The 25,400-nt window shown below is 40.9% G+C and overlaps 2 protein-coding genes across 3 annotated transcripts; both read right to left on the bottom strand.

The window, feature by feature from the left end:
- Nucleotides 1-75: 75 nt before the first annotated feature.
- On the bottom strand, nucleotides 76-3,063 carry gp1bb (glycoprotein Ib platelet subunit beta). The gene is made up of 2 exons (XM_037099138.1): nucleotides 2,964-3,063; nucleotides 76-1,721 (listed from the first exon to the last, which is right to left on the bottom strand). The coding sequence occupies exon 2, from the start codon at nucleotides 1,707-1,709 to the stop codon at nucleotides 1,098-1,100; it is 612 nt and encodes a 203-aa protein (XP_036955033.1). The 5' UTR covers nucleotides 1,710-1,721; nucleotides 2,964-3,063; the 3' UTR covers nucleotides 76-1,097.
- Nucleotides 3,064-3,935: 872 nt separating this feature from the next.
- On the bottom strand, nucleotides 3,936-24,198 carry sept5a (septin 5a). Of its 2 annotated transcripts, XM_037099360.1 has the most exons (12): nucleotides 24,053-24,198; nucleotides 23,875-23,888; nucleotides 8,870-8,960; nucleotides 8,574-8,660; nucleotides 7,538-7,661; nucleotides 7,316-7,450; nucleotides 7,003-7,120; nucleotides 6,802-6,903; nucleotides 6,187-6,283; nucleotides 5,964-6,099; nucleotides 5,708-5,810; nucleotides 3,936-5,150 (listed from the first exon to the last, which is right to left on the bottom strand). In XM_037099360.1, the coding sequence occupies exons 1-12, from the start codon at nucleotides 24,096-24,098 to the stop codon at nucleotides 5,088-5,090; spliced, it is 1,116 nt and encodes a 371-aa protein (XP_036955255.1). In that variant the 5' UTR covers nucleotides 24,099-24,198; the 3' UTR covers nucleotides 3,936-5,087. The 2 variants fall into 2 exon arrangements, with proteins under 2 accessions (XP_036955255.1, XP_036955253.1); XM_037099358.1 differs by lacking the exons at nucleotides 23,875-23,888; nucleotides 24,053-24,198 and adding an exon at nucleotides 10,955-11,322.
- Nucleotides 24,199-25,400: the final 1,202 nt, after the last annotated feature.

Here is a 25,400-nt window from a genome sequence, read left to right on the forward strand (position 1 = left end):
AAAAGATCTAAATATCAACCCATGACGCAACATCTTTACACTTCTGAGGAAAAAAATCTGAGGAGAAACAATGCATGTATTTTCCATTACGTTTATTTTTCAGTTTCATCTAAAATGCATGAATTTCCTTTTTAAAAATATAGGGGAAAAAATATACAACATTGCCATACCATGTGGGAACATTCAATTTAGACCTTTTTTTTTGTTTGTTTTTTTTTGTTGAGTTTATTGGACAAAATCAAGAAAAACAACCACACAATAAACATGGCACAATCAGCAAACTGCACAATATCATAATAGAAAATGGCAAATAAGTACAATGCGATCTGATAAACATATGCAATTGCCAGATATCAGCACACACAAACACCTCATCAGCAATTCATGAGGTACTTCAGACATAACCATTCAATCTTCAGAATATTCTAATTGCTTAAGACCTCAAATAACAAATCTCAACGTGCTATACATGCTTTTACAAACACACATTCTTTTTTATATACCAGTTTTTCCTCCACATGAATCCTTTAAAAAAAATCAATTAAAATGTGGTATTTTAACCGCATTTGTTTTGGATCAGAAAGGGTCAATAAAAGAGTTTATCGCAAGTGTGATGACTCTCAACATTTGACTGATGAGAAACTACAGAACAGAGATACAAGTGATGTGTTTGTAGATATTAACATAGTTCTGGCAAGGCTACTTTTCAACCAAAACATCTGAACAATTGTTAAATAACATAATTTAGGGATCCTGTTCAAATATTGACAATATTGTATTGTAACCATGGTATATGGTGGTATGTACTTGAACAACATTAGTGAGTTGTTGGGCCATCATAAGCTGGCAGAACAACTTGGTGTTTAGTTGGAATCAGGACACACATGATTCAAATTATTTTCATACTTCAAACTCTTCCACTCATGCCCATTGAAGCACCTGTATCTTAAAAAAGGGTTCCTCTACTAATCTATTCGTGTTTTTCTTGTGCATAAAAATCTTTATAATTATAGTTTGAATCACAAAAGCCTGTCAGAGACATTTTCTATCCAGTGTGCAAAGGATTATGATCTCTTTTCCCCCCTTGTCTTAAACGATCACTTTAAATGCGAGTACTCGTTCTCCCTCAAACCCTCGCCGTCTGTGTAGCTCTCCTCTGTGGTTCTCCTCGCCTCTTTGGACAGCCTCTGGAACTTCTTCAGGAATATGAGTAGAACCACCAGAAGCGACGCCTGCACCACCACAAACACAAACAGACACACCTGCGAGGCCAGAGCCAGGTCACAGTACCAGTAGTGGCAGGAGTCCAGCACCTCCTGCTCCGTTAAATACACCACCAGCCTCCCTCTCAGGCTGGGAGGGGAGCTGCAGTTGACACCAAGGTGTGAGCTGAGAGAGGCGGGCTGACGCAGCAGCCAGGCGCGCAGGTAGAGGATGCCACAGTCACACAACCAGGGGTTACCATGAAGGGAGACAGAGCGGAGGGAGGTCAGATCTTCCAGGAGACCATTAGGCAGGCTGGCGAGCTGGTTATTGTGGAGATGGAGCTCGGTGGTCCCGGAGGGGAAGCTGGACGGCAGCGAGGAGGAGGTGAGAGACCTGCCGCTGCAATCCACCCGAGTGCCGCGACAGAGGCAAAGGTGGGGACAAGCTGATGACCTCTGACCTCCAAACAAGAGGAGGAGACCCAGGAGCAGGAGCCCCTTCATGGCAAACAAACACTGAAGAGAAGAGAAGAGAAGAGGAGAGAAGAGAAGAGAAGAGAAGAGAAGAGAAGAGAAGAGAAGAGAAGAGAAGAGAAGAGAAGAGAAGAGAAGAGAAGAGAAGAGAAGAGAAGAGAAGAGAAGAGAAGAGAAGAGAAGAGAAGAGATTCATTGAGATTAACTGCGTCGTGTGTTGAAATTGGTTCCACTGTAAGGAGTGGAAATTGTAAGCTGCCAGTGCTCTTCATATCTCTTGACAGTTGAAGTATCTGTTTTTGGCAGATTCCACACTAATGTGTGGGAACACTGGTATTACAGAAATACTCCCACATTTACTGTCTGGCTCTTGACTGTATACTTTCTATTCAAGGCTTAAAAAGACTTCCTTCAGCTGTTACTAGAAGGAGTATGCACGCTTAACCTCACATAAATGCCTCTATTCCAAACTGATGAGTGGTGTGTAAGTGACAGTAAATGTAGCAAAGCTTACTGTCAATGCAGTGACTCAACTTTTGACCAGTGTTTTTCAAATACAGATAAAATACATCATGCTATCCATTTCTTACATTTCTTGTGTTCATTAATAAAAACCTCTCTTATGTTATGTATTAAATAACATGGTTTTCAACACCTGTTGGATATTAAATTGATTGATAGAAACTAATGCAGTCCAACAAGAGACTTTTCACTGTTTCTCACTGTGAGGCTGTACTTTGTGGTGTCTAGTATTCGTATATAACTATGTATGTGATACTATGTGTGATTTATTACAGAATAATATTAAATTAGATTGTGGTTTACCAGTAGTTTAGTAACAAACTCTTAGATTATACAGTTCAATAAAAACACCACATAAGAAACATAACATGAATATTACATCATGTGTTCAGATAACCAGCTGACTATCTACTTTCTGTTTATTTTACAACACATAGCATTCTCTTGGATGTTTTGTAAGTCCATAAAACCTCTGCTATTCATGTCTGATATGTATATACAATTGTGTGTGGTCTGTTAGAAGTTTAAGTGCTGCAATGATAATGTTGTTTACCTAAAAATATAGTCCAGAAAATTTCGCCAAAGTATTAATAGTAAAAGCGCTCAATGCAGGATAATGACCCCTGATTATAATCTTATTTATGTTGCATAATCAATAGATTATTGGTAGTCATACATAAAAGTAAAAGCAAGATTTAAATGCAGTATTTGGGTTTAATGTCAGAAGTTAAGTCTTATTAAGGACTGAGGAGAGTCATTTACCTTCAGGGCTGCCTGTCTTCGGGAGAGGACTGTGTTTCTTACAGTTGCTCTGAAATTCAGAGTGCGTGTGTTACCGCCAGCTGGGACTCACTGATAAAGACCACTGTCAAGTGTGAACACACACATGTACAGTACACACACGCACGCACACGCACACACTCACACACACACACACCACACACACAAGCAGAGGCGTCTAATAGGACATTGGAAGTATCTCAGAAACTCCCTATTTCAAGGGGTTCTTAATTTCTAATGAATTTCAAGGATTAATGTTAACTGAAGGTGTAAATTTCAGTCAGATTTCAGTCAGCTCCACATGCAGCAATGTAAAATTTGTCCTAAGAATGATTACAAGTGCACATGTTTCTGATAGTAAATGTTAAATGCATATAGGATTACTGGTTACTTGGGTGTAAATGACATTTTTTTTTCCGAGTTTACATATAATTAGACCTAAATAACAAAGTTTGTTTGTGGGGTGATTCAAAACTACCCAGCAGTATATGCATACAGTAATGAAGATGAGCCCCACTATTACCAGCTGCAACATCAAAGTGAGGTACACATTCATGCATCAATGAGTCGAATACAGTGATATAATATATATAGTCTGCCATTAATTAATACTTTGCTACTTTTGGTGCTTTACATATATGTTGATTATGATACACTATCTGTACATTGTCATCTTACAGAAAAAAGCAGACACTTCTATCATTCACTTGAGTGTTTGTGTCTCCTGTGACTGGCAGCGAGAAGATGTTGTGTGCAGCGCAGAGGAAGAAATGTCTGCACGAGATAAACGTGAATCAGCAGATAATGTTCCCGCAGCAGCTCCAGCTCCGAGCCAAGCTGCTCACACTCTGACAGCCGGATGTGACAGAGGATGTCGCGTTGTTTTCTCTGGACCTCGATGTACAAACAGCTCTGTAACCTTCAGAGGAACAATGCAAACACGGTGAAGCTGGATTGACGAGAAAACAAGAGTTTATTTGTCACACCTTTATAAATGGGGCACAGGCTGAGCTCACAGCCTTCAGGCAAAATATGTTCTGTTCTTCAGCATCGGCCTACACACACACACACACACACCAACACACACACACACTCTATCTCTCACACACACACAGGGTTACACATCTTCACTGGCAGAATGCAGCAACTCACTTCCAAGGAGAGAAAAGCACAGACATAGTATTTGCTCCTCAGTATTGATCTACTTTTACCATCCCGCAGTGGCAACAAAGCATACTGTCGGTCATCAGGATGCATTTCAATACAAGCACAGGGCATCATCGGCTATAGAGCAGTAAAAATAGGCCCACAGCATTTAGCGGATATGAGTAATGGCAGCATGCTTGCACATGCACCCTCGTACTGCACCAACCCCCTCAAAGGCTCTCCATTCACAGTTAGCCACTGGCAATAAGTGCATTTTCAGCTCAGCCAGCACATAAAAAAATGCTGGAAGAGGATATTTTGACTTGCCATATGTGAAAAAATGTCACATGAAGGTATTTATGAGGGTCAGAGAGCAACAGTTAGATTTTGAACAGGACAAAAGGGAGTTTTTATGGACGGATACCTGGTGATATCAGAGGAAATCTCATCAGATACAAACGGTCACACACACACACACACACACACACACACACACACACATCCCCAAACACACACACATTCACAGACACAGAATAAAAAAAACAATATCCATGTTCAAAGTTAAACATCACCAACAACCTAAGTTTTCTTTACAAAACATCTTGTAGCACACATGTTCATACCCTGACAAAATATCCAAAAAGTTTAGCATTGCATTTATAAATTAGATACACTGAGTTATTTAAATTACGCATTTATATTATATATGTTAAGACTGTTAAACCACAGCGAGAGGCTCAAAGTGGGCAAACGGGTAGTTTCAGAGAAAAAAAAAAAAAAAACCCTCTGACGGACAAACCTTCAGGCAGACAAACTATACAAAGCACCAAACTGAGGATAAATGTACAGCCAGAGTCGCCACTAACGCTCGATATCCATGGTCGACATCTGAAGGGCTCACTGTCGTTCAGGGGGACAAACAGCAGGCGGCGCTGCAGCACAGCTCTACTCCCGGAGACATCACTGGTCTTTATCGTGCATCTGCTGCTGCATCTTATTCAGCATCTCCTGCATCCTCTTCAGCTGCAGGCACAGATGAAAAAAAGTGTCTGGTTAAGATCTCCAAACTTACTGTACATAAATCCTGACCAGCTCAAACTAGATTATACAGTGTTCTGACATTAAGCCGCAGCTGAGGCATTTAGATCATGTGAGGCTAAAAGTAGCCCTTGAATTGTATGCTGGTGTTTGGTCAACCTTAGAATAAATCAAAAACCATACAGAAGAAGGATTACAGATAATCATCACGGCTGTGGATTTACATATAGATTGTGAGGGTGACCAATAATTCAGAAATGCTGGCATATTGATGAAGTGTATCACTTTCTTTATTGAATACTGAACGCTAACTTGATTACATTTTAACAATATACTTGTGTTTTTGTTTCAGAGGACACTGATATATAATTATTTATCCAACATGTTTTTTTCTTTTTTTCTTTCTTCCTTCACTTACGTGTTTTGTACCTATTTTTACATTTTAATGTCATATTCTGCATTAGTTTTTTTTTTATTTTATTTTTATGATCAGGTAATATTAATATTAATCAATAAGGAGTGTGTAAGAAGTTGATTCATACCTCCTCATCTTTCATTTTGATGAGTTTCTCGGTCTCCACATCCGGGGTGGAGAGCGGCAGGATGGGGATGGGACTCTCCATACGGTTGTCCTGAGCCAGTTTACTAAAGACAAGAAGAAGAACAACAAGGAGGAGAAGAAGAGGAGGAGAAGAAGAGGAGGAGAGGTGAAGCAGGCAAATCTGACTGAAATCTGTAACCTCGGCAGTTGTCAGAATTGTTACCGAACACTCTCTCTGGTGTTTTTTTTCCACACACCTGGTCATCTCCTGTATGCACTGAGCTCTGTAGTTCTCATAGTGGACGTCGCAGGTCACGTCTTTCAGGTCGTGCATGTGTGAGCGAATCAGCATGTTCCTCAATTTCACAAAGTCACAATGCGACTGGTTCTCCACTGAGCAAAGAAACATGTAAAATGTATCATTAATCCAAGTTATGTGTGTCGGAAATTTGCATTTACTCTGATAATATATGAACATACCTTCAACAATCCCCCAGGGGTACAGTCTCCCTCTGACTCTTTGCCCTCGAGCTTCCACCACTGTGTTACTGCCGATCACAGCGAACGGGGTGCACTCCTGCACACAGAGACATGAGGGTTTGTTGTGTGTGTGTGTGTGTGTGTGTGTGTGTTTTTTTTTTTTTTAACCCTTATCTATTGAGAGAGCGCTGATGGAGCATGCTGTACCCTGGTGCATCTTCACAGAGTTTGACTTGTTTACAAAGGGCCACAGTTTAGGCATGGGAAGTGTGTGTAATCGCTGAGGCATGTAAAAAAAAAAAAAAACCTGTTTGTTGTCTTGCACAGATTTTCCCAGCTGATCATTAGATCCAAATCACAAACTGAAACTGCTCCCACAGTTTACTCTTAGATCACTTTAAGAGATAAAAGTTTGGTTTGCTCAAATATTAACTCAAGGTGCATGTAAACAGTATTTATAGAAGATGTAACTTGACAGCTGTACAAATAAAATAAGATATAAAATAAATATAATCAATGAAGAAATTCTCTTTGGCGTCTTGTCAGTATTTCTGAGAGAGGGAGTGTTAGGAGAAGTCTGGAGTCTGTAACAGGAAGCCCATCTGACTGACTCACCTTCAGCTCTTTGTCAAGTTGTTTAAACTCTTCGTCCTCATCAGAGTCACATTCCGGGAACTGGTACACTTTGATCCCAAACTTGTCTATTTCCTCTCGTATCTGAGCGTCCACAGTGACACACACAAACGCAGACCAGATGAATGATTACGGTGAACAGTCTGCGTAGAATAAAACACGCTGAAGTTAATCTGAACTCACTCTGTCTTTGAGCTTCTTTATCTCGTTGGGTGTGAGGCAGTCAGCTTTTGCGATCAGCGGGATAATGTTCACTTTTTCATGCAGGGCCTTCATGAACTCGACATCCACTGGACGCAGCCTGTGGGAAAGAAACTGCCCATGTGAGCACTGAGACGGAAGTAATCAAAGTCCTCCACACGAAAAACAGCTTGATTGCGCAACTCCATGCAGGAAACCTGCAGATGGGAAAGGTGTTGTTTGTGTCGTTTCCCTGCACCACTGACCGTGTGCTACTTTTGACTGCCTGTGTTTGTGTGTGTCTGTGTGTCATTACCCGTGCCCGAACGGAGGAATGAAGTAGAGGCAGCAGTGGACTCTGTTGTCCTGGATGTTCTTTCTGTTCAGCCCGCTCTCATCCCTGAAGTATTGCTCAAACTGCTGATCTATGTAGTCTGTGATCGGCTTCCAGCTGGAACACACATACACACACACACTTTAGCAGCTCCTCCAGGCTGAATATGGCACACGTGTCAGTGCAGCAGGTCTTCCAGCTCACCACTCGTTGTTGTTGACGGCGTCTCCGAACCCCGGCGTGTCGACGATGGTCAGCTTGAGCTTGACCCCTTTCTCCTCGATGTCGACAGTGTGTTTGATGATCTCCACAGTTTGGTTGATTCGCTCTGTAAAGCATCGATGCACAGACCGGGAGAGGGTGATGGGGAGAAAATAAGGTTAAACTGCTGGAACAGCAGGTCAGGGACAGTGTGGAACAAGCAAGAATGTGAATGGTGCAAAATGCACTCCCTGTTGGAGTAATTCAGGTTTCTGATTGTTTTTCTACGCCTTACATGATAAATAAATGATTTATGACAGTATTGATATTATAACAAAACTAATTTACAAATGCAATTAACTATGTTTCTCAGTATTTTCTGACTTTCATGCTATCCACGACACCCAAGGCAACCGGCCCTTTAAAACAGGTCATCAAAATATGTTTTGAATTTGAATAGAGCTAAATCATTTCTTCAAACGGCTAGACTCTATAGTCTTTGCCAAACACTAGTCAAACTGGACTAAATGGTGCATTTGTTGGGAACGAATAATCTGCTTTTGGTGCTCGGGAGCCGGTTGCACCAGCTCAGGCTCAAAGTTTATGAAGTATTAACCCTTAACTGAATTAAAACTGCTTGTACCACACAAACAAATCGTTACCACACCATGAAGTGATTAGTTGTTTCTTAATATTCATGCCCAGGAACAAAGACCAATAACAGGGACACAGAGGAATAAGATGTAGAAGGCTTTGGCTACACAGATAATACTTGGGGTAGCTGGGATTTACTTATGCTAAACAAGAGTCACATACAAGCTGCAGCACAAGATGTGTCCAGTTAATCCAATCAGTTAATTAGAAATGTACAAACTAAAGTGGACGTCTTCACTGCAGCTGCTGACAAATACAATGTTGAATCTAAGACTGACGGTTGTCTGATTCACATACAGACAAAACCTCAGGGTGTCTTTATTAATCAGAGCAGTGCGTTCATCATGTGTGATACAAAGCGATAACAATCTATATAAAGACTCACCCTCAGCATTCAGTAGCTTCCTGTCTTTGTACAGATCTGTGAGGAACAGGCTGTTGACCAGGGTGGATTTACCCATACCAGACTCTCCTGCACACACACATACAAACACACACTCAGATGTATGTCAGATTTATACAAACCGGATCACACCTTAGTCAGAATGAATTATAATGTGTTGAGCGTGTGTCGTATCAAACTGCATAAGTTCTAGCCAGGTATGTCACATGAAACGAGGCAGCTGAGTGTAAATCGAGAACGTTTTCTGTCATGTTTTGCATCTTGAACTACAAACTGACCTGCCACCATGAGCGTGAAATCGAAGCCCTTCTTCACAGACTTCCTGTGGACCTGGTTGGGCAGAGTTGCGAAACCCACATACTGCTTCTCCTGAGACGGAAAACAAAAAGGACACAAAGAAGAAGACGTTCATTATTAAGCTCATGCTTCAAGAGATGAAGTGTCAATAACATCAGACTGCAAGTAACGATTCTTCCCATCTGAGAGTGATAATAGAGCTGAAACTATTAAATGATTCATCGAACAGTTAGGAAAATTACTGGCAGCTATTTTGATAAGTGATTCATTGTTTCGATAACCTTTAAAGCAGAATTGCCAAATACTCTCTAGTTACAGCTTCTCATTTGTAAAAGTCTGTTACTTTTCTCTGTATCATGTGATAGTTCACTGAGTATCTTTGGGCTTTAGTCAAAAAAAGACATTTGAGGACGTCACCTTGGGCTTTACAGAATTGTGATAAACATTTCTCACTCTTATTTGACCTTCTTTGGTGAGAAAAAAGGAATCTGCAGAACAGTTGTTGTCGTAGTCGTAAACGATTCAACTGACAGTAAGAAAAGACTGAAAAGTTTGTCTGCATATCTTATGAAAGCTCAAGATGATGTGTTCAAAAAGATTGCTGGTACATTTATTGTATATATGTACTGCACTTCAGTAAACACTTTGAAGCACTTGTTCCCTTCTTGTGTATTTCAATTTTCTGCTGTGTTTCACCGACTCTACAGCTGAGAGGCAAAGATCATATTTTTTACTTCACTACATTTATTTGATCATCTTATATACTTATTACTTCGTGGGCTCAGATAACTATACAAAATTGATCAACACATAAACTATGATGTTACATTAAAGGTTAACCTATGTTTACTGTTTTTATCACTTCACAGTGTAACAGCCGACCATTACACATTAATTACAATCCAAGAATATCATATATATCATATTGAAACAAGTCATCCTGTATGTTGGCTACTTCTACTTTTGGTTCTTGAAGTATATTTTGATGTTTATATTTCACATATATTGCACATCCTCATATTTGAGGAGCTAAAACAAGATGAAAATGATTAAAAATGATTAAAACAACTAATTAAGTCATTATATGAACAGTTCCAATTAGTTTTCTGTCATTTAACTGATTGTATAAGAATGTAATTGTATTAGCTCTATGAAAAGACATCTAAAAAAACAAAAAAAACAAAAAAAAACTAGTTAAAAAAACAGAAGCAGACACCAAATAACTGTAAGAGAGCTCAGAAGGTTCCTAATGTGAAAACAAAATGCGCCTGGCCGCGTCAGACGCAATAAAATGACCACAACAGACAGACGACATCTACAACTGCATGGAAAAACACGTGCACAGCATTCCTCTGTGAGCAGCTGAGAATAACCAGTGTCTCAGACTTTCCACTAAAACTCCGAGAGAAACACACAAAGAGAACCACAGGATACCAGCCTCTCTCATTCTCCCCCGTGTGTGACACAGTGGCTCTCAGTCCTGCAGTTTTTTTTCTCCGCCGCATCTGGCCGAGCGTCATCTTTACCCTACAGTACGGGCTGCCATGTGTAGATATAAATACACACTCGAGGCCCGTCGAGAGCATTCACACACAGACAGAAGCCACATTCAACGGATCTCAAAAAGCTCCCTTTTCACTCCGCAAACACTCGAGCCAAACACACAGCCAGCGTCCTCATAAGCTGTCATAACTTGTCAGAGGCATTTCCGACAGCCCCCTCGGGTGAGGATTGCCTTTACAAAAACACACGCACAAAGAAAAACACACAGGCTGTGCAATCAGTGTGTGGCAGAGGCACTTGCAGCGGAGCCGGAGGAGTGAGTGTGAGGACAGCTGATAAATCAATGAGTAATCACAAAAGCACTTGGAGAAGAGACAAATCATCTCAGCAGTAAATCTGTCACGTCAACAGAAACCAAAAGATGCTGGCAGGAGTCCACAGGTGCGAAAGCTTCTTTTATAAGGTTACGCTCAACTGTGTCTTTACTTGTCTTTCTATTCTGAAGTTCCTTCCTGATGTTTGTCACCCATTTGTGCCCAGAAATCCCATTCTTTTTTTTTTACCTTCTGCCTGGCTGTTCTCACTCGTGGGCATAGCAGCCGTTCCACCAGTTTCTCTTGCAGCATGATGGCATCCATCCCAAACCGCTCCGACACTGACGGACCAAAAATAGTCACGGGTCTCAGAAAGCTGGAAAAACAGCCCAGCAGGGAAACAGGGAAAAGGCAAATCTGAAACCTTGAGACCTTGATAAACTTGTCTCTCTCTCCGTCCGCTCCCAGACTGTCTCTAACACACCTCTTTCCTGTTTGTGCTCTTTAAATATGGGCCCTTTTTGTACCTCCTACTTTCCCTCTCTTGATTCCCTTTCTTTTCTTTTTCTTTTTCTTTTCTTTTCTTTCTCTCTCTTCTGCCCTACGGCGGTCCGACTCTCCCTGTTCGGGCAGGTACGGAGGAATTCTCACTGAGAGAGAGGGAAATGGAGAAAGGCAGCAAGAGAGAGGTGGCAATTTGAGGGAGGAAACAAGGGAGGGATGGAAGACGCGAAGGTCTAAAAGAAACTCATTCATTCAGCCCGTATTCCCTCCCCCAGCTCCGACAGTTGAAAAATAAAAAAAAAACTGTGCTCCGGGAGAAGTGACCACCAGCTCGCAAAGGCAAGCAGGAAAGAGAAGTAACGGACAGGAAAGTGGAGATGTTTTGTTGATTGTAGCGTTAAAAGGAACAGAAAAGAAACTTGTTTGAACTTGAACCGTGACAAAGCTGCAGTGGGGCTCAGAAACAAACAGCCGATAAAGGTACAAAGGCTGCAAGTGCAGGCCTGTGGAGCGAGATTATCAGATTATCGAGTGAATTAACTTGTCAATCCAAATGTTAAGTGTGTGTGCGTGTGTGCGCAACTGGAAAGCAACGTCTAGACCAGTGGTTTATAATGAGCGCCTCAAACATGTGGCAATCATTTTAATTGCAAGTGTTGGTTACAGTTTCACCACATTAAAAAACACGTTAAAAAAGTGATATTCAGTGGTGGAAAAGTAAGTGAGTAAGTAAAACCATGTAAAAATACTGCATTCAATCTACAGACGTAATAAATATGTACTTAAAGAGTCAAAGTTAAATCATCCTGCAGAAAAATGGCCTGTGTGACTGATTAATTATTACATGGTTAGAATATGAAGCTGATGCATTAATAAATAAACAGTTGTTTACTAGTGTAGCTGCTGATTAATGGGAGTAGAATGAAGAAAACTCCTGACACACAAATATCTGTGTTTTTGGAGCAACAGTTGTAAACTTGGTTTAATGTATTTTATTCTGAAGAACGTTCTCAGTCGTTCAGGTCGTGGTAATTCAACGCGTTGTATCGTCGGCTCTTCAGTTCAGGAACTTTCCAGAAACTGAAACAAGTCCCTTTGCCTGCGATATAGCACTTAGAATTAGCTCTAAACTGTACTTAATTATAGTAGTACTAACTAAAGAGGTAAGAAATACAAAACGTCTTATATATGCAGTCAATGCCGCCTGTCACAGCTGCCTGTAGTTATAGCAACAACTTTCTCAGTTTTTTGCTGACTTAAATCTTTTCCTTTGTGACACGACGACATTACTTTTAGCAGTTAGCATTATCCTTTAATAACATTGTGTGGTCACAGTGGCTGCTGCACAGCAGAAATGATATATTACGTACCATAAGGAAAGTCTGCTCATACAGACGAGACAGTCTATGACTATGGAGGGCGTCTATACACTGGAGAGGGATCGTTTGGTAGATGCCATCATCATCATGAAACGGTTCAAGATGTCACATTCATCAAAATAATGTAATAACTGAAAAAACAGAATCAACCCAAAACAAATAATGATAAAAAAATAAATACAGACTTTTCTTAAAGGAGCAGTGTGCAGGACTGAGTGTCATCCAGAGGAGTATCTGCAGATTGCAACAAATGAATACCTAATGCAACAGCCAGTTAGCTTAGCTTAGCACAAAGAACAGGCACAGAACGAAATAGTTTGCCTGCTCTGTCCAAAGGTAACAAAATAAATCTACCATTGTTATTTTTACATGTCGATATTTGTACAGGTTTAAAAACAAGATATAAGACCAGTTAAACCAGTTACCTGTTACTAGATATTAAGCTAAGCTAAGTGAAACTGCTTGTTTCTGGCTGTAGCTTCATATTTACAGCTTAGCTTAGTGCCGACCATCGGCAAGAATGCAAATAATCATATTTACAATTTTTAAAAAGATTTTCCTACTGATGTTAGTTCACATATGTCACGGTTTATATCAATCAATTTGTTTTACAGGTTGGAAAAATTTCTAGCTGAAAAAAGTGCCCATGTTGTAACGGTTGACCTGGAGGTGTGTCATCGTTTAAAATAAGTTTAGAAAGAAAGAACTGGACTGGACTGGAATGAAAAGGCTGTATAGGAGATCAGTCAACATGTCGAGTGTGTGCGTGTGTGTGTGTAGAGGTGAACGAGGTACAATTCATGGCAGAGGTTGCAGTCAATCGCTTCCAGATGTGACAGTGGTGTATATGTGTGTGTGTGTGTGTGTGTGTGTGTGTGTGTGTGTGTGTGTGTGTGTGCGGGTGGGTGGGTGTGTCCGACTCATACATGATGCGGGCAGCAGAACTTAAATACTCTTTGAAATAAAACCCCCCCTTTTTTTCTCTTTTCTTTCCCAAAGTAGGCACACCCGGCAGCGATGCCACGTCCAGGATGCAACAGTCCTCTCCACACCACAGGAGGGCGACAGAGGACTCAGCTTAAATAAAAAAGTTTGATGTTTCTGAGAGGGAAACATAAATACAACCTTTGTGTTCGCAGCCACAGTGGGGCTGATGAAAAATTTAGAGTTGCTAAATGAAGACTTAGATCATCATAGGACAGCATGAAAGAATGTGTTAGTGTGTGTGTGTGTGTGTGTGTGTGTGTGTATGGAAGCGGTGGGAGGGTCAATTTAAATAAAAGAAAGGAACAGATGTCTTGACATGGTATTACAATAGCCCCCTGGCTAAACCCCCCACCTCCAGTCTTTCTCAGTTGCCAGCTGTCCCTCTCTCCTGTACACACAAACAGATATAAAAACTTATCCACCCACATCTGTTTTGTTATTTGCAAATTAGATACTTTATTCAATTCTCTAATTACTCTGTGAAACTGAGAAGTTGTGTTGTGTATAATCTTTTTCATTCATCACATCACTCCAGACACCTGATAATAATAATAATTATTATCATTATAATGATGTTAATAATAATAATAATAATAATAATAATAATAATAATAATAATAATAATAATATGCATTTTATTTAAGGTGCCTTTCAAAGCACTCAGGGACACTGCACATAACAGTAAAACAAAAAACAGGAAATGTTGTCACGTTTTGTTGCTGCTTTTACCTCTCAGGTACCTGAAGTGAACACCTGCTATGCTGAAATGTCACGGAGTCAAATGTGAAGATGCCAGAGTTTTACAAATACAAATCCTCTAACATTAAAGACTTCTCTAACATATCATCCAAAAAAGGCTGAAAACGAGTAGGAACTTGTTAGGGAATCGAATCGTATACGGTCAGAAAAACTGTGTCTAATCTACACAGACTCTTCACTGCTGTTTAGGAGAGACTAAGCTGTGCATAGCTGTAACTTGTCTTTCTGGCCTCCTCCAGCTGATTAAACACAGGCAGAGAGGGAAGGTAGAGTGTACAGCAGGTGTGGAGGGACGTTAAAGGACAAACCATGAGTCAGGAGTAATGATGGGAAAGTGGGACAGAAAGCTTTGAAGGGAAAACTTTAAAGGCATCTTCAAACTTACTTGTTTTATTTTTGGCTTTCATTTGATCCTAGAGCTTTACATTTTGTGGTTTTCTTCAGACATTGTCTTTCTGTTCACATCCAGTGTCTGTCTTTTAATACCCTCTGCAAAGCACTTTGAAACTACAGTTGTAACTCCAAGCGACACTTATTTCATGTGGTTCAGTCATTAGTTCATAAGTGACCTCATCAATAATAGATTTTTATAATTGCTGCAAATTTCAGTCAATCCACTTAACAGTCGACTTCTCATTACAGCACTGAATGCACGATGTATCTACTGATTTGATTACCTGTACTTTACTACTTCAACTTTTAAACGAACCCTCAACTCAAGTTAGCACGCCAGCTGAAAACGTACAGGATCCTTATGTGGGCAAAAAGTATTGCTCGGCTTTGTGCCTCTATGTTTTCCAGTATTTTGTGCTCTATTTTATGAGAAGAGACTTTTATTTGCTGTCAAAATGTTATTCTAGAGTATAAATGAACCATGACTCTAACTCAGTATGTTGGATGGTTGGGCAGAGGCAGAGATCCAGAGATCAGCCACTCAATCAGCAGGCAGCACTCAGCTTCTTCCTCCCGGTCGTACAAAAGTCGTGGCCTTAAAGGAAGTGACTCTCAAAAGGCCCCAGCAGTCAACTGCACTGCCAGGGTACAAACACACACACACAAACACACACACACACAAACACAAAACCTCATCCAAATGAGTTCGGTCCAACAACGTAACCATCATTATCTTCTGCCAAGTACTTTCAAGAAGCTCCAGTTAGACACAACAACACAATGAAGCAGAGGATGAGATTTAAAAACCTTCACAGACTCCCTTTATAGATTTCCTTTAAAAAAAAAAAAAAGATGAATATATAATAGAAATATAAATCGTCATACTCTTCATAACACCACAACAACAAGCTACTCAATAAGTACTGCTCAAAAATCTATGTAAGTGAAAGAGGAATTAATGATGGTCTATGAGAAGTCTACCCAACTTCAGGACTGACAATACTGAGCAAATTTTCAGTCATCACAGTGAAACTGCGGTGCCTAAACCTGCGTGGTGTGCAACCAGCCTAAAGCAGCCAGACGGCCTGTGATGCAGCAGTAAAGAGCGGTGACCTTTACTGATGACTTCTCTGCATCTCCCAGACGTCCAGCTGACACTCTCACACCATTAACCCCGACTGCCTCGCCTAAATTGCTGCTTGCCCACCAGTAAGTGAGGCGAGGGAGGGTGAGAGGGAGAGATAGGAGGGGTGAGGCTGGGTGAGACAGGAGGTGAGGGGTATAAAAGCAAACAAAAATGGACCCTGAGCTCCGCACGTCCTCCCCTCCCCCTCTCGTTTCTCTTTTTTTTTCCTCCTTGGAGATGGAGAGGCCTGCGTGGACTTGGCTCTTTAACATGCTAATCTGACAGCATGTAATTGCTCAGGCAACAATAAAATTGCTTCACTGAGGGACACTTGGCTGTCGAAGCCCAGTTTCAGCATCCGCCTCTGCAGTGACAATGGACACTTGAGTGGTATTGTAAACATGTAGTATGGCTGCACATTTAGCAGCGGGACTCAATCAGCTAAGAGCTGTCACGAAACAGGGTAAAGGAAAGTGTGCAGGAAGGTTGAAAGTCAGGCAAAACAAAAATTGACCTAACTAACTAAAATAACTGTTAACCCAGAAAATTTAAGGGATAAATCAAGCCAACAATGATTTTCAATCCTACTAAAATGCTGTCGGTGCAATAGAGCTCATTCATAGTAAAAACACATCTCTGAGGCACATTTTGGCTTCATATAGTATAGAAGTCCCACACACACTGTCCTACTGCCAGAAACACTCACTATAGCACAGAATCCATCAGCAGCTGAAAATAGCCCCCCTGAAATGAACCATTTACTCCTGATTGCGCAATGTTTACAAATAAACTACAATATCTATCTGTTTTTGCTAAGTTAAACTATATATGTGTAACATGTTTTGAAAGGTTAACTTCTTCAGGAGGCTTGAGTGGGCTTCAGGCTGAAGAGTGCAAGCAGAGGGATCAGAGGAAATGAACCAACACACCTCTGGTTTTGGTCTTTTCCCGGCATTTTTTGACAATGACAAAAATATAGTCGACAAAACTATCGCTGATTCCGAGGACCTGTCGGACGTCTTCTCCACGTTGGCTTCAATTCAGCTCAAATGTTCATTTCTAACTCTGACAACTGTAATTGAAAAAAAAAAAGAAAAAAGTATAACCTCAAAAAGCTCTTTTTTTTTAATTTTTTTTGGGTGATGTTTCCAAAGTCAAGAATGAATATGGTCAAGGTCAAATTTTAAGCCAGCATGGATAAGAAGTCAAGAAGTCACAACAACTGACAAAACTCAACATGCTGACGAAGACTGTTAGATGTGGTAAAAAGCTCTGTAGCAAGAATGTGTGCAGTCAGATGTTGCTTCAGGACGAAAATAAAATGTCAAGCTCAAGAAAAATATGCTTCGGTTTCAAGAGGAATTAAAAGTTTATTCCAGTCAAAATGAACTTTGTGTGTTATTGATTAAAGTATAATTCAGATTTATTAAAAGGAGCAGTTATGAAATAATCTTAGTTCTCTCCAATCATTTCATTGGATTACTGCTCAGACTCTTGATCCCTATTTCCAAAGAATTCATAATCCCCAAACATATCAAGGCCAAAAAAACACATACAACGATGTTTGTTTTTGTTTTAAACAACCTCCAAACTGGGTCAGCCTGCAGTTACTTTCTGAAAGCTTCTAGAAATGCAGAGCCGAGGTATGACGGGCCCTGCAGAGTTACGTTCAAAAGAAGAAAAGGAGGTGAGTTGATTTGGTTGAAAGACAAAACACACAAGCACCGCACACACGCTCTACTGGAGCGCCGGTATTACATGTGTGTTCGCGGCATGATAAAAGGAGAGCATGTCAACACACTGCGGGGCTCACGCTGCTCAAACACTCCAACAGGAACAAGGACACCGGGCGTCACAGAGGAAAATCACTCCAGAGGAAACTTGTTCGGGCAGAATCTCTCCACCACATGGCGACAGAAACGGCTTTGTCCTACATGATAGTCAGTAAAGTAGGTTACTGTAACATATGCTATGCTTATATACTGCAGGATTATAAAGAGGGGGGGTCTCATGTTATTGTGCATATATATGTGCTACTGAAATCTCTCAACTATCACATGTATCATGAAATCACCTACGAATATACATGATCATCAGAGGAATAATCAAACTGAATTTGGTGATCGCCTGAATTTTCCTCTAGTGCCACCATGAGGTCACCATTTGTAATCTGGAGTGAAGGTCCACATGCCCATGTTGCTGTAAGAAGCATCTTGGGCCCCCGCTCGCCAGAAAGTCAGTCATTAAAAACTAATTCTGTGTGACACAAAACTTTACAGAACTTTAAGTTAAACTTGCCATAAACAACGTTTTGCCTCTATAAATTATTCTTTAGTTAATACTGATTGCACAGTGTAGAAAAATGACACCATCTTTGTATAGATTAGTTCTCTATAAACCTCACTACGCTATTCAGTCAGGCACCAAAGGGAGTGAGTCTGCAATTGACAATGAAGGTGAAACAAACCATAAAACAAGAGTGAACAGACGGGCATTCACTCGATGGAGAGTGCTGCGGTGTCAAAGTCTGTTCCACTCTTGATATGTTTCCCTTAACCACTCGAACTTGAGGCGGTTCAAAACCAAGTCACAAAACCTGCCTACTTTTCAAAACAACCTAATCTTTCATGTTGCCCTTTCATGGTATTGCAATCTGTATTTTTTGGTCAAACTGAGATTCTTACAGTTGTTGTTTTTTTTTTTGCTTTGACAGTAGTCAGCTGTTAGAGGTAGCCTTGATGCAACGGCAGTGACAGTGATAATCACAGGGAAAGTTGTAAAGCTCTCATTTTCCACCTCGAATTCTGGAGAAGAAATTTTCAAAACAAATACCAAAAATATCAAAATATTGAGACTGTAAAAATCACTTAGCTTCAATAAAGAAGAATGAGCCAAGATAGAAAATGTGATAGAATGTGAATGTGCCAACAATAGACAAAAAGACGAAACCTAAAATAGTTCAATAGCTCAATCAAGAAGTTCGAGACTTCCAGCACTCTCTCCTTCTCTTACTACGTCTACTGTTTTCTTCTGAAAAGCCGGAGCCACAGGGGGGTTCAGATCCTACTTTCAATACCCAACCCACCCTGACCCCCCAGGAGATACGCCTATTCCTGGTCTGCAGATGGTCCTGACCGGGAGCCGGTGAGGGTCCCATCTGTGGCAGCGAGTGTGTGTGTGTGTGTGTGTGTGTGTGTGTGTGTGTGTGTGTGTGTGTGTGTGTGTGTGTGTGTGTGTGTGTGTGTGTGTGTGTGTGTGTTTAAAGAGTATGTGAAGGGTTGAGTAATGGAGGAAGTGAGGCAGGGAGTTGAGTGTATCTGAAGTGAAGTGGCACACGTGCGCTGACGCTAATGCATCTGACCCAACACCTGTTTGCTGCACCAGGAAGTTAAGTGGCCGCTGACATGTTTTAGTCTGACATCTCTCAGACACAACAAGGACTGAGGCTGAGACATTTCCTCAAACTATCTTTTTTTGTTTTGTTAGTATTGCTTCTAATAAAGTAAGCTGTATGAAGAGTTGTAACTGGCAACTTTTGGGGTGCAAGGCACCGCTGCTGCCTCATTAATAGTCAAGTTATAATCAAGTCAGTAATAAAGAGCGTGAGTGTCACACTTCCTTATTAGTAATCAAATCATCATCGTCATCATGGTCATCTCACTTTCAGGCAACAATAAAACTTAGAAATTAATCTATTATGTATATCATATTAAATAATTTATTTTATTGTGAATGTTTTTGAGTTGTTAATAAAAAGATTTCGATCTATTTGATCTTCACCACGAAGTCAGAGGTCAACTGGGATTTAAAAAAGACATAAAAGTATCTCACTGGAGGAGAAAAAAACCCCAGCCAGAACTGTTTTCACAACCTGGCCACCCACATGTTTTTTCTTATGAGAGACCTATAAGTGTACAAACCATTAGTAAATTAATAAGCCATTGATTACAGTTTCTAAACCTGTTAAAATATAATAATAATAAAACAAAGGATGCCTTATTACAAAAATGTACCCTTAAATCTTACATTGTTATATCAGCGATGTTGACGTTTTAGTGGCATCCCAGGCTTTTTGTTAAATTGAGTTTATATTGGCCAACTGTCACAGAGGGCTTTGTAATCTGTACAGAATTAAACTTCACACATGCTCAAGTGGATTGGAAAAAAAAATTAAAAATAAAAAGCAGGAGGAACAACAGATGATGGATCCCTCCTGCAGGAGAGATAAACAAGTGGAAGATATAAATAACGTCATGATTCAAACGACGAGTTGAATTAATAAGATATAAAACAGAGCCTGTCTATTGCTTTGGTACTTTATACAGCACTGGCTCAGACTACAACGAAGTCATTTATTTCTTAATTGGGCCTTTTGGTCCTGAAAGTGACGTCAATACATTCACATTTTCATCAGGCAGGACAGTTTTTTGTTGTTTTTTGGTTATTCACAGCATTGAACATGTTGTTCATACTCCATTCAATCTTGTGTGCTTCACTATATCAAGGTGACGCAACTCGGCTGACTGTTTAATAAAAACTGTGACTGTGATTTTCTCTTCTAGTATCTGATGAACAAATGCTCAGAACACATCCACCCACACACAGAATAATAACTGCACGGGATTGTGGGTAGGTCAGATGGTGCCGTCCACTCCTTCGTATCAGAGAAGTGATGAAAACAGATTAAAAAAAGACTGTTGCCTGGCAACATAATATCACAGCGAAGACAGCGATGAGAAGGTGGAGGGCGTTGTGAAGGGAGTGCGACGTGGAAAGAGGAAGAGGAGAGAGGAGGAGAATGCTGTAAAAACATTGATTTAGGATCGATTATCAGTCGTGATCTCAGCATTCAGTCAGTCACACCAAGCACCACTTGTGTTTTTTTTCCGGCTCCTCCTCCGCAGCCTGGATAAGTTATTTTTGTGGCCAAAAGGGTCAGATGCAGTAGAGTGCGTGGGAGTGAAGAACTCACAAGGTGTGAAAACTGTATAGTAATCCAAATACTGAGCATGAGTGAATCATTTCAGGAGTGGATGAATATCTATACGGGGAGGGTGACAGCTGCTGCTGCTGCGGCTGCTGTGACTTTTTAAAAGTTTTAGGTTATTTTCCCTGTTTCTGAACAAATGCTACATCTGTGAGCACAACACTCAGCAATCATACTAATCCCAGTTTTCCAGCAATCTACTCATGAGCTTGTGTGTGTGTGTGTGTGTGTGTGTGTGTGTGTGTGTGTGTGTGTGTGTGTGTGTGTGTGTGTGTGTGTGTGTGTGTGTGTGTGTGTGTGTGTGTGTGTGTGTGTGTGCTGTGGTGGTGATCAAAATCCTTTAAACTACTGGGATTGGTCCAACTGTGAATTTCTGTGAGGAAGCAAATCTGCCTGCAACCTGACCAGCTTATATCAGGCAGCAGTTTTTAGGGGTCGGATGACGACAGAGGACAACATGGAGGCTGAATACTGAAAACCGAATACAACAAATGAAGGGACAGAAGTGTTCTTGATTGCTAAAGGAAAACTAACTTTTTATGCTCCTCATCAATATATATCAATTTCTCCAAGTACATTACATTAAACACTGCCTGGTATTGATTAAATACACATCTCTGTATTCTTTTCAATTCTCTGCTATTTCATTCTTCTATTACACTTTTTACTCCACTAGATTTATTTGACAACTATAGTAACAACTTGCTTTTGCATTAAAGCTCATGATTAGTTAATTAAGCTGCCAATAGACACGTTTCCGTTAGAACGTATCAATATGAAGTAAATGTTGAGTGTGCAATGTAATGGATACAGAAAAATGAAACCATTAGTGCTTCTGCTGGATCAATACAATCCTCACCATCACTACACAATTTTGTCCATTTCTTGTCAATTTTTGTTGTAGACTAGATACAGGTTTTGTTCCTTTGTTGCTGTTTTTTTAGCAAATCTGTAAATAATGATCCACTTGTCTTTGCAACAACAACACCAACTATAAAACTAAAAGTTGTCTGCCACCACAAGCTGCCCAACAATATATAAACAGAACACAGGCTCCACAAAGATGAACTACATCATGAAATTGGTACTGACACTTTGACTAATCAGTAATAATGATTCATTAATACATATACATACACTACTATGTGTTGAGATATATTCAAGTGGTGACCAAAGAGACTAAGGTTCTGATTTTATAATCTCAGCAGGCTCTATCTCTGCTCATTTAAGGTCATCTCTCTAGGATACACAAGAATGGCTAAAATGCCTAAAAACAAAACTTTGAAAATGCAGAAATAAAATAACTATATATACGATTCTATTCTGCATGATGAGCACTTTTTGATACCTCTTCCATGGCTGCCAAATACATACACATCAGCAAACAATGCCAAGTTGAACGTAATAATGAAAGGACAGGAGCACTTATGTGACTCCACATAACACATACTGCAAAACCATCTATTTAAATTCCCCCACTCCAGTCAAAAATATCTTTTCTTCTTGTTCCTATGTATCTTAAGAGGCGAGCCAACAAAAATGATTTGTGACATATCTAAAAATTAGGGAACCGATCCTCCTTATTCAACATGCACTAGTGTGATGTTGGAAATTTGAAACATACACTGTCTTTACAGCGAAGCTGGAGATATTTCCAGGTGAAGCAGACAAACGTTTTGCAGGGACACATGTTTTTTTTTTATGGCAGGAGATGGAGTGGAGATTATTTTAAGGATCCTGACATGATAATAAAACTTTTTGCGGAAAGATCACATCACAAACACATGATTGCTGAAGAGACAGTGTTTTATGGATGGAGTGGATCTTACACATTTGTCAGGTTTATTAGGCACACATCTAAAACTAATGCAGCTTAATAAAAGCAGTCCTGCATTGAATCCATGAAAGTTGGTTGGTTGGTAATTTGCAGTTTGTGGTTTGTGATTCTGTCCAGTTGTATTGTGTTGTTTGTAACAGGTGTTTTCTAATATTACATCCTTGCATCTATATATCTATATCTATATATCTATATATCTCTATATCTATCTATCTATCTATCTATCTATCTATCTATCTATCTATCTATCTATCTATCTATATATATAGATAGATAGATAGATATATAGATATATATATAGATATATATATATAGATATATATATAAATTCAACACTTCTCTAGAAGCACTTGAATGGAGGATTTTTTTTGTATGTGTGTGCCTGGCAACTGTAGTATAAATGGTTCCCCAGTATGTAAGCCTACATAACATACACTATAATAGTAATATAAGGGTCCATGCTGAATCATCCCAGCACTCTCAGCACGTGCACGCACTCCTCTCCCCCGTCATCATGGAGGAAGAGGGGGAGGAGGAGGAGGAGGAGGAGGAGGAGGAAGCTCCGGGGTCACCAGAGCTGCGACCTCCCCTGCAGGCTCATGTGGCAGCTGCGTTTTCTGCGCCCGAACAATGGTCAGGAAGGGTTCACTGAAGGCAGCCAACACCGCCGACTGTAATCGTGAGTCGTGCTGATGTGCCGCCGACAATTAGGTCATCCATCAGCCGACTGAGCGACGAGATGAGCGCTCACAATATCTGCGAGGCGGCCGCGCGTCCCGGAGGATGGAGAGGGAGGAGGCGGCCGTGTGTGAGGACCGTGTTGGCTGCTCGCCTCCTCTCCCCTGACGCCGGCCTGCTCCACATACGCGTCTAAAAATGAAACCTAACCTCCGCCACCCCCACCCCCCTCCGACCGTCACGCTGCCCACAGCTCAGCCTGTGATGGCATGGCTGCCCCCCTCCGAGCATCTTGTAAATCTGACAGATACAAACGCGCTCATGAAAGGAGAAGAATCTTAAAAAAAGCCCGAACGTGAGATCAGAAAGAAACGTAAATATTGGTGATGATGCTGCTGCAGCCCCGGGCCGTCCACTGTGAGGATACATTCAGCCAACGCATTATATTGAGGATGCATTCTCGCCAGCACTTAAAAACATAATAAATGCATTTTTAAAAAAGGACGTCTTTTATCTTACCTCCGCGTTTTCCTCTATTGGCCATTACAGGATGGGTGAGGAGGAGGCGCAGGTGCAGGGATGCAGAGCGACGCCCAGGGAGACAGAAATATGAAGCGATCATTTCATTGATTCTCCATAAAATAAGAAGAAACAACAGATGGCTGTAAACACATTCCGGCGTCCTTCCAAAGCTCACCTGTTTTCACGGGGATCCGGCTCTTGTACCTGATGTTGCTCGTCATGTTGACCGCTCGCCACCCTCGATTTTTATTTACCGAAGCGACGGCTCACAGAAAGCGGCCCCTCGCCTCGCCTCGCCTCCAAAGCCCCGTACAGACAGCAGGGGGGCGGTGCTGAGCTGACAGATGCAAGCCCCTCCTCCTCCTCCACAGCTCAGCCAGTCACACTGCAGAGTTATCTACGAGCAGGGGTCCCCCCCCCCCCACAGGATGCCAGGAGGAGGTTAGGGTCCAAACCAGCATCATCATCACTGACATCAGCGGGGTTCTTCATTTGAGACTGAACAGAAATAAAAACATCCTGAATGCTTCTCTAGAAGAGAGCCAGCTGAACCATCTCACTCGATTATTGTTACACATTTTGTATGAATAAACATAAACAATACGTTTATAAATACATGTTTAAATACATCTATAAAGGCAGCTTTATGTCAGAATTTTTTGTTTTGACAAAAAAGTTCTGACATACAGCTGCTAGAATTTTTTTTTTTGACATGATGTTAAATGTATCGTGTTGCAGAGACAGCATATTCATTTAAGTTGGCCGGTAACCAGTTACTCCAGCGTTATCCACATCTCCCGTCTCAAGAGAAGAAATGGTGAGTGACTTCAGCATCCAGTCCAGTTTCAGTCCAACATGAGTGGATGGGGAAGTGGTGCTGACCCAGGGTTTATCTGTACGGTGTGGTCCCACAGAAAGTGAAGCGAACTTTCCACACGTCTAGATTGCAAACAAAGTCGATGCACAGGCGCAAATATTCGCATGAGTTGAAAATGTGTCACAGTGCTTTGCGGCCACCACTTAGCTCCTCGGAGCCGGTCAGTTTCTCTGGAGGAGCACAGAGCCAGATCTCCTGGAGGAATAAACACTCACAGCCAAACTGGATTCTGCTCTGATCTGGAGTCATTAACCGGCAGGAGAAGAGATTGGAGATTACTTTCCACTTTTCACTTTGGGACTAAAAAGTGGATAGATCCGCTTATCAAGCTGACTGCAGCGATCCATAGTGGTGACCTCGACTGCTGACTGTTTATGTACTGTGTTGATTTGCTGACTGGAGGGAAAAATGTACTTTATGCGATGAACGTACAGAGCAGAGAGGGTAGAGAGAGAAGTGGAGTCTCTGGTGAGTAATATGTTCAGTGAGAGGTTCAAACACACATACACACGCCTGTGATGTGTGATGTTGCTCACTGGCTTAAACTACATATGGACAAAGATGTTTTCTGCTTCAACATATAATAATGGAGTCAATGTTGATCTTATAATGTAATGGATAAATAATACTAAATTGTGAGCGTCTA

The sequence above is a fragment of the Acanthopagrus latus genome, chromosome 5 (genome assembly GCF_904848185.1).
Source record: "Acanthopagrus latus isolate v.2019 chromosome 5, fAcaLat1.1, whole genome shotgun sequence".
Taxonomy (NCBI): Eukaryota; Metazoa; Chordata; class Actinopteri; order Spariformes; family Sparidae; genus Acanthopagrus; species Acanthopagrus latus.

Coding starts and splice junctions, on each gene's coding strand:
- gp1bb (XM_037099138.1), bottom strand. CDS start 1,709: ATGAAGGGGCTCCTGCTCCTGGGTCTCCTCCTCTTGTTTGGAGGTCAG.
- sept5a (XM_037099358.1), bottom strand. CDS start 11,029: ATGGATGCCATCATGCTGCAAGAGAAACTGGTGGAACGGCTGCTATGC. Junction 7,451..7,537: donor GCCGTCAACAACAACGAGTG/GTGAGCTGGAAG, acceptor TGTGTGTTCCAG/CTGGAAGCCGATCACAGACT. Junction 6,904..7,002: donor TAAAGAAGCTCAAAGACAGA/GTGAGTTCAGAT, acceptor GTGGACGCTCAG/ATACGAGAGGAAATAGACAA.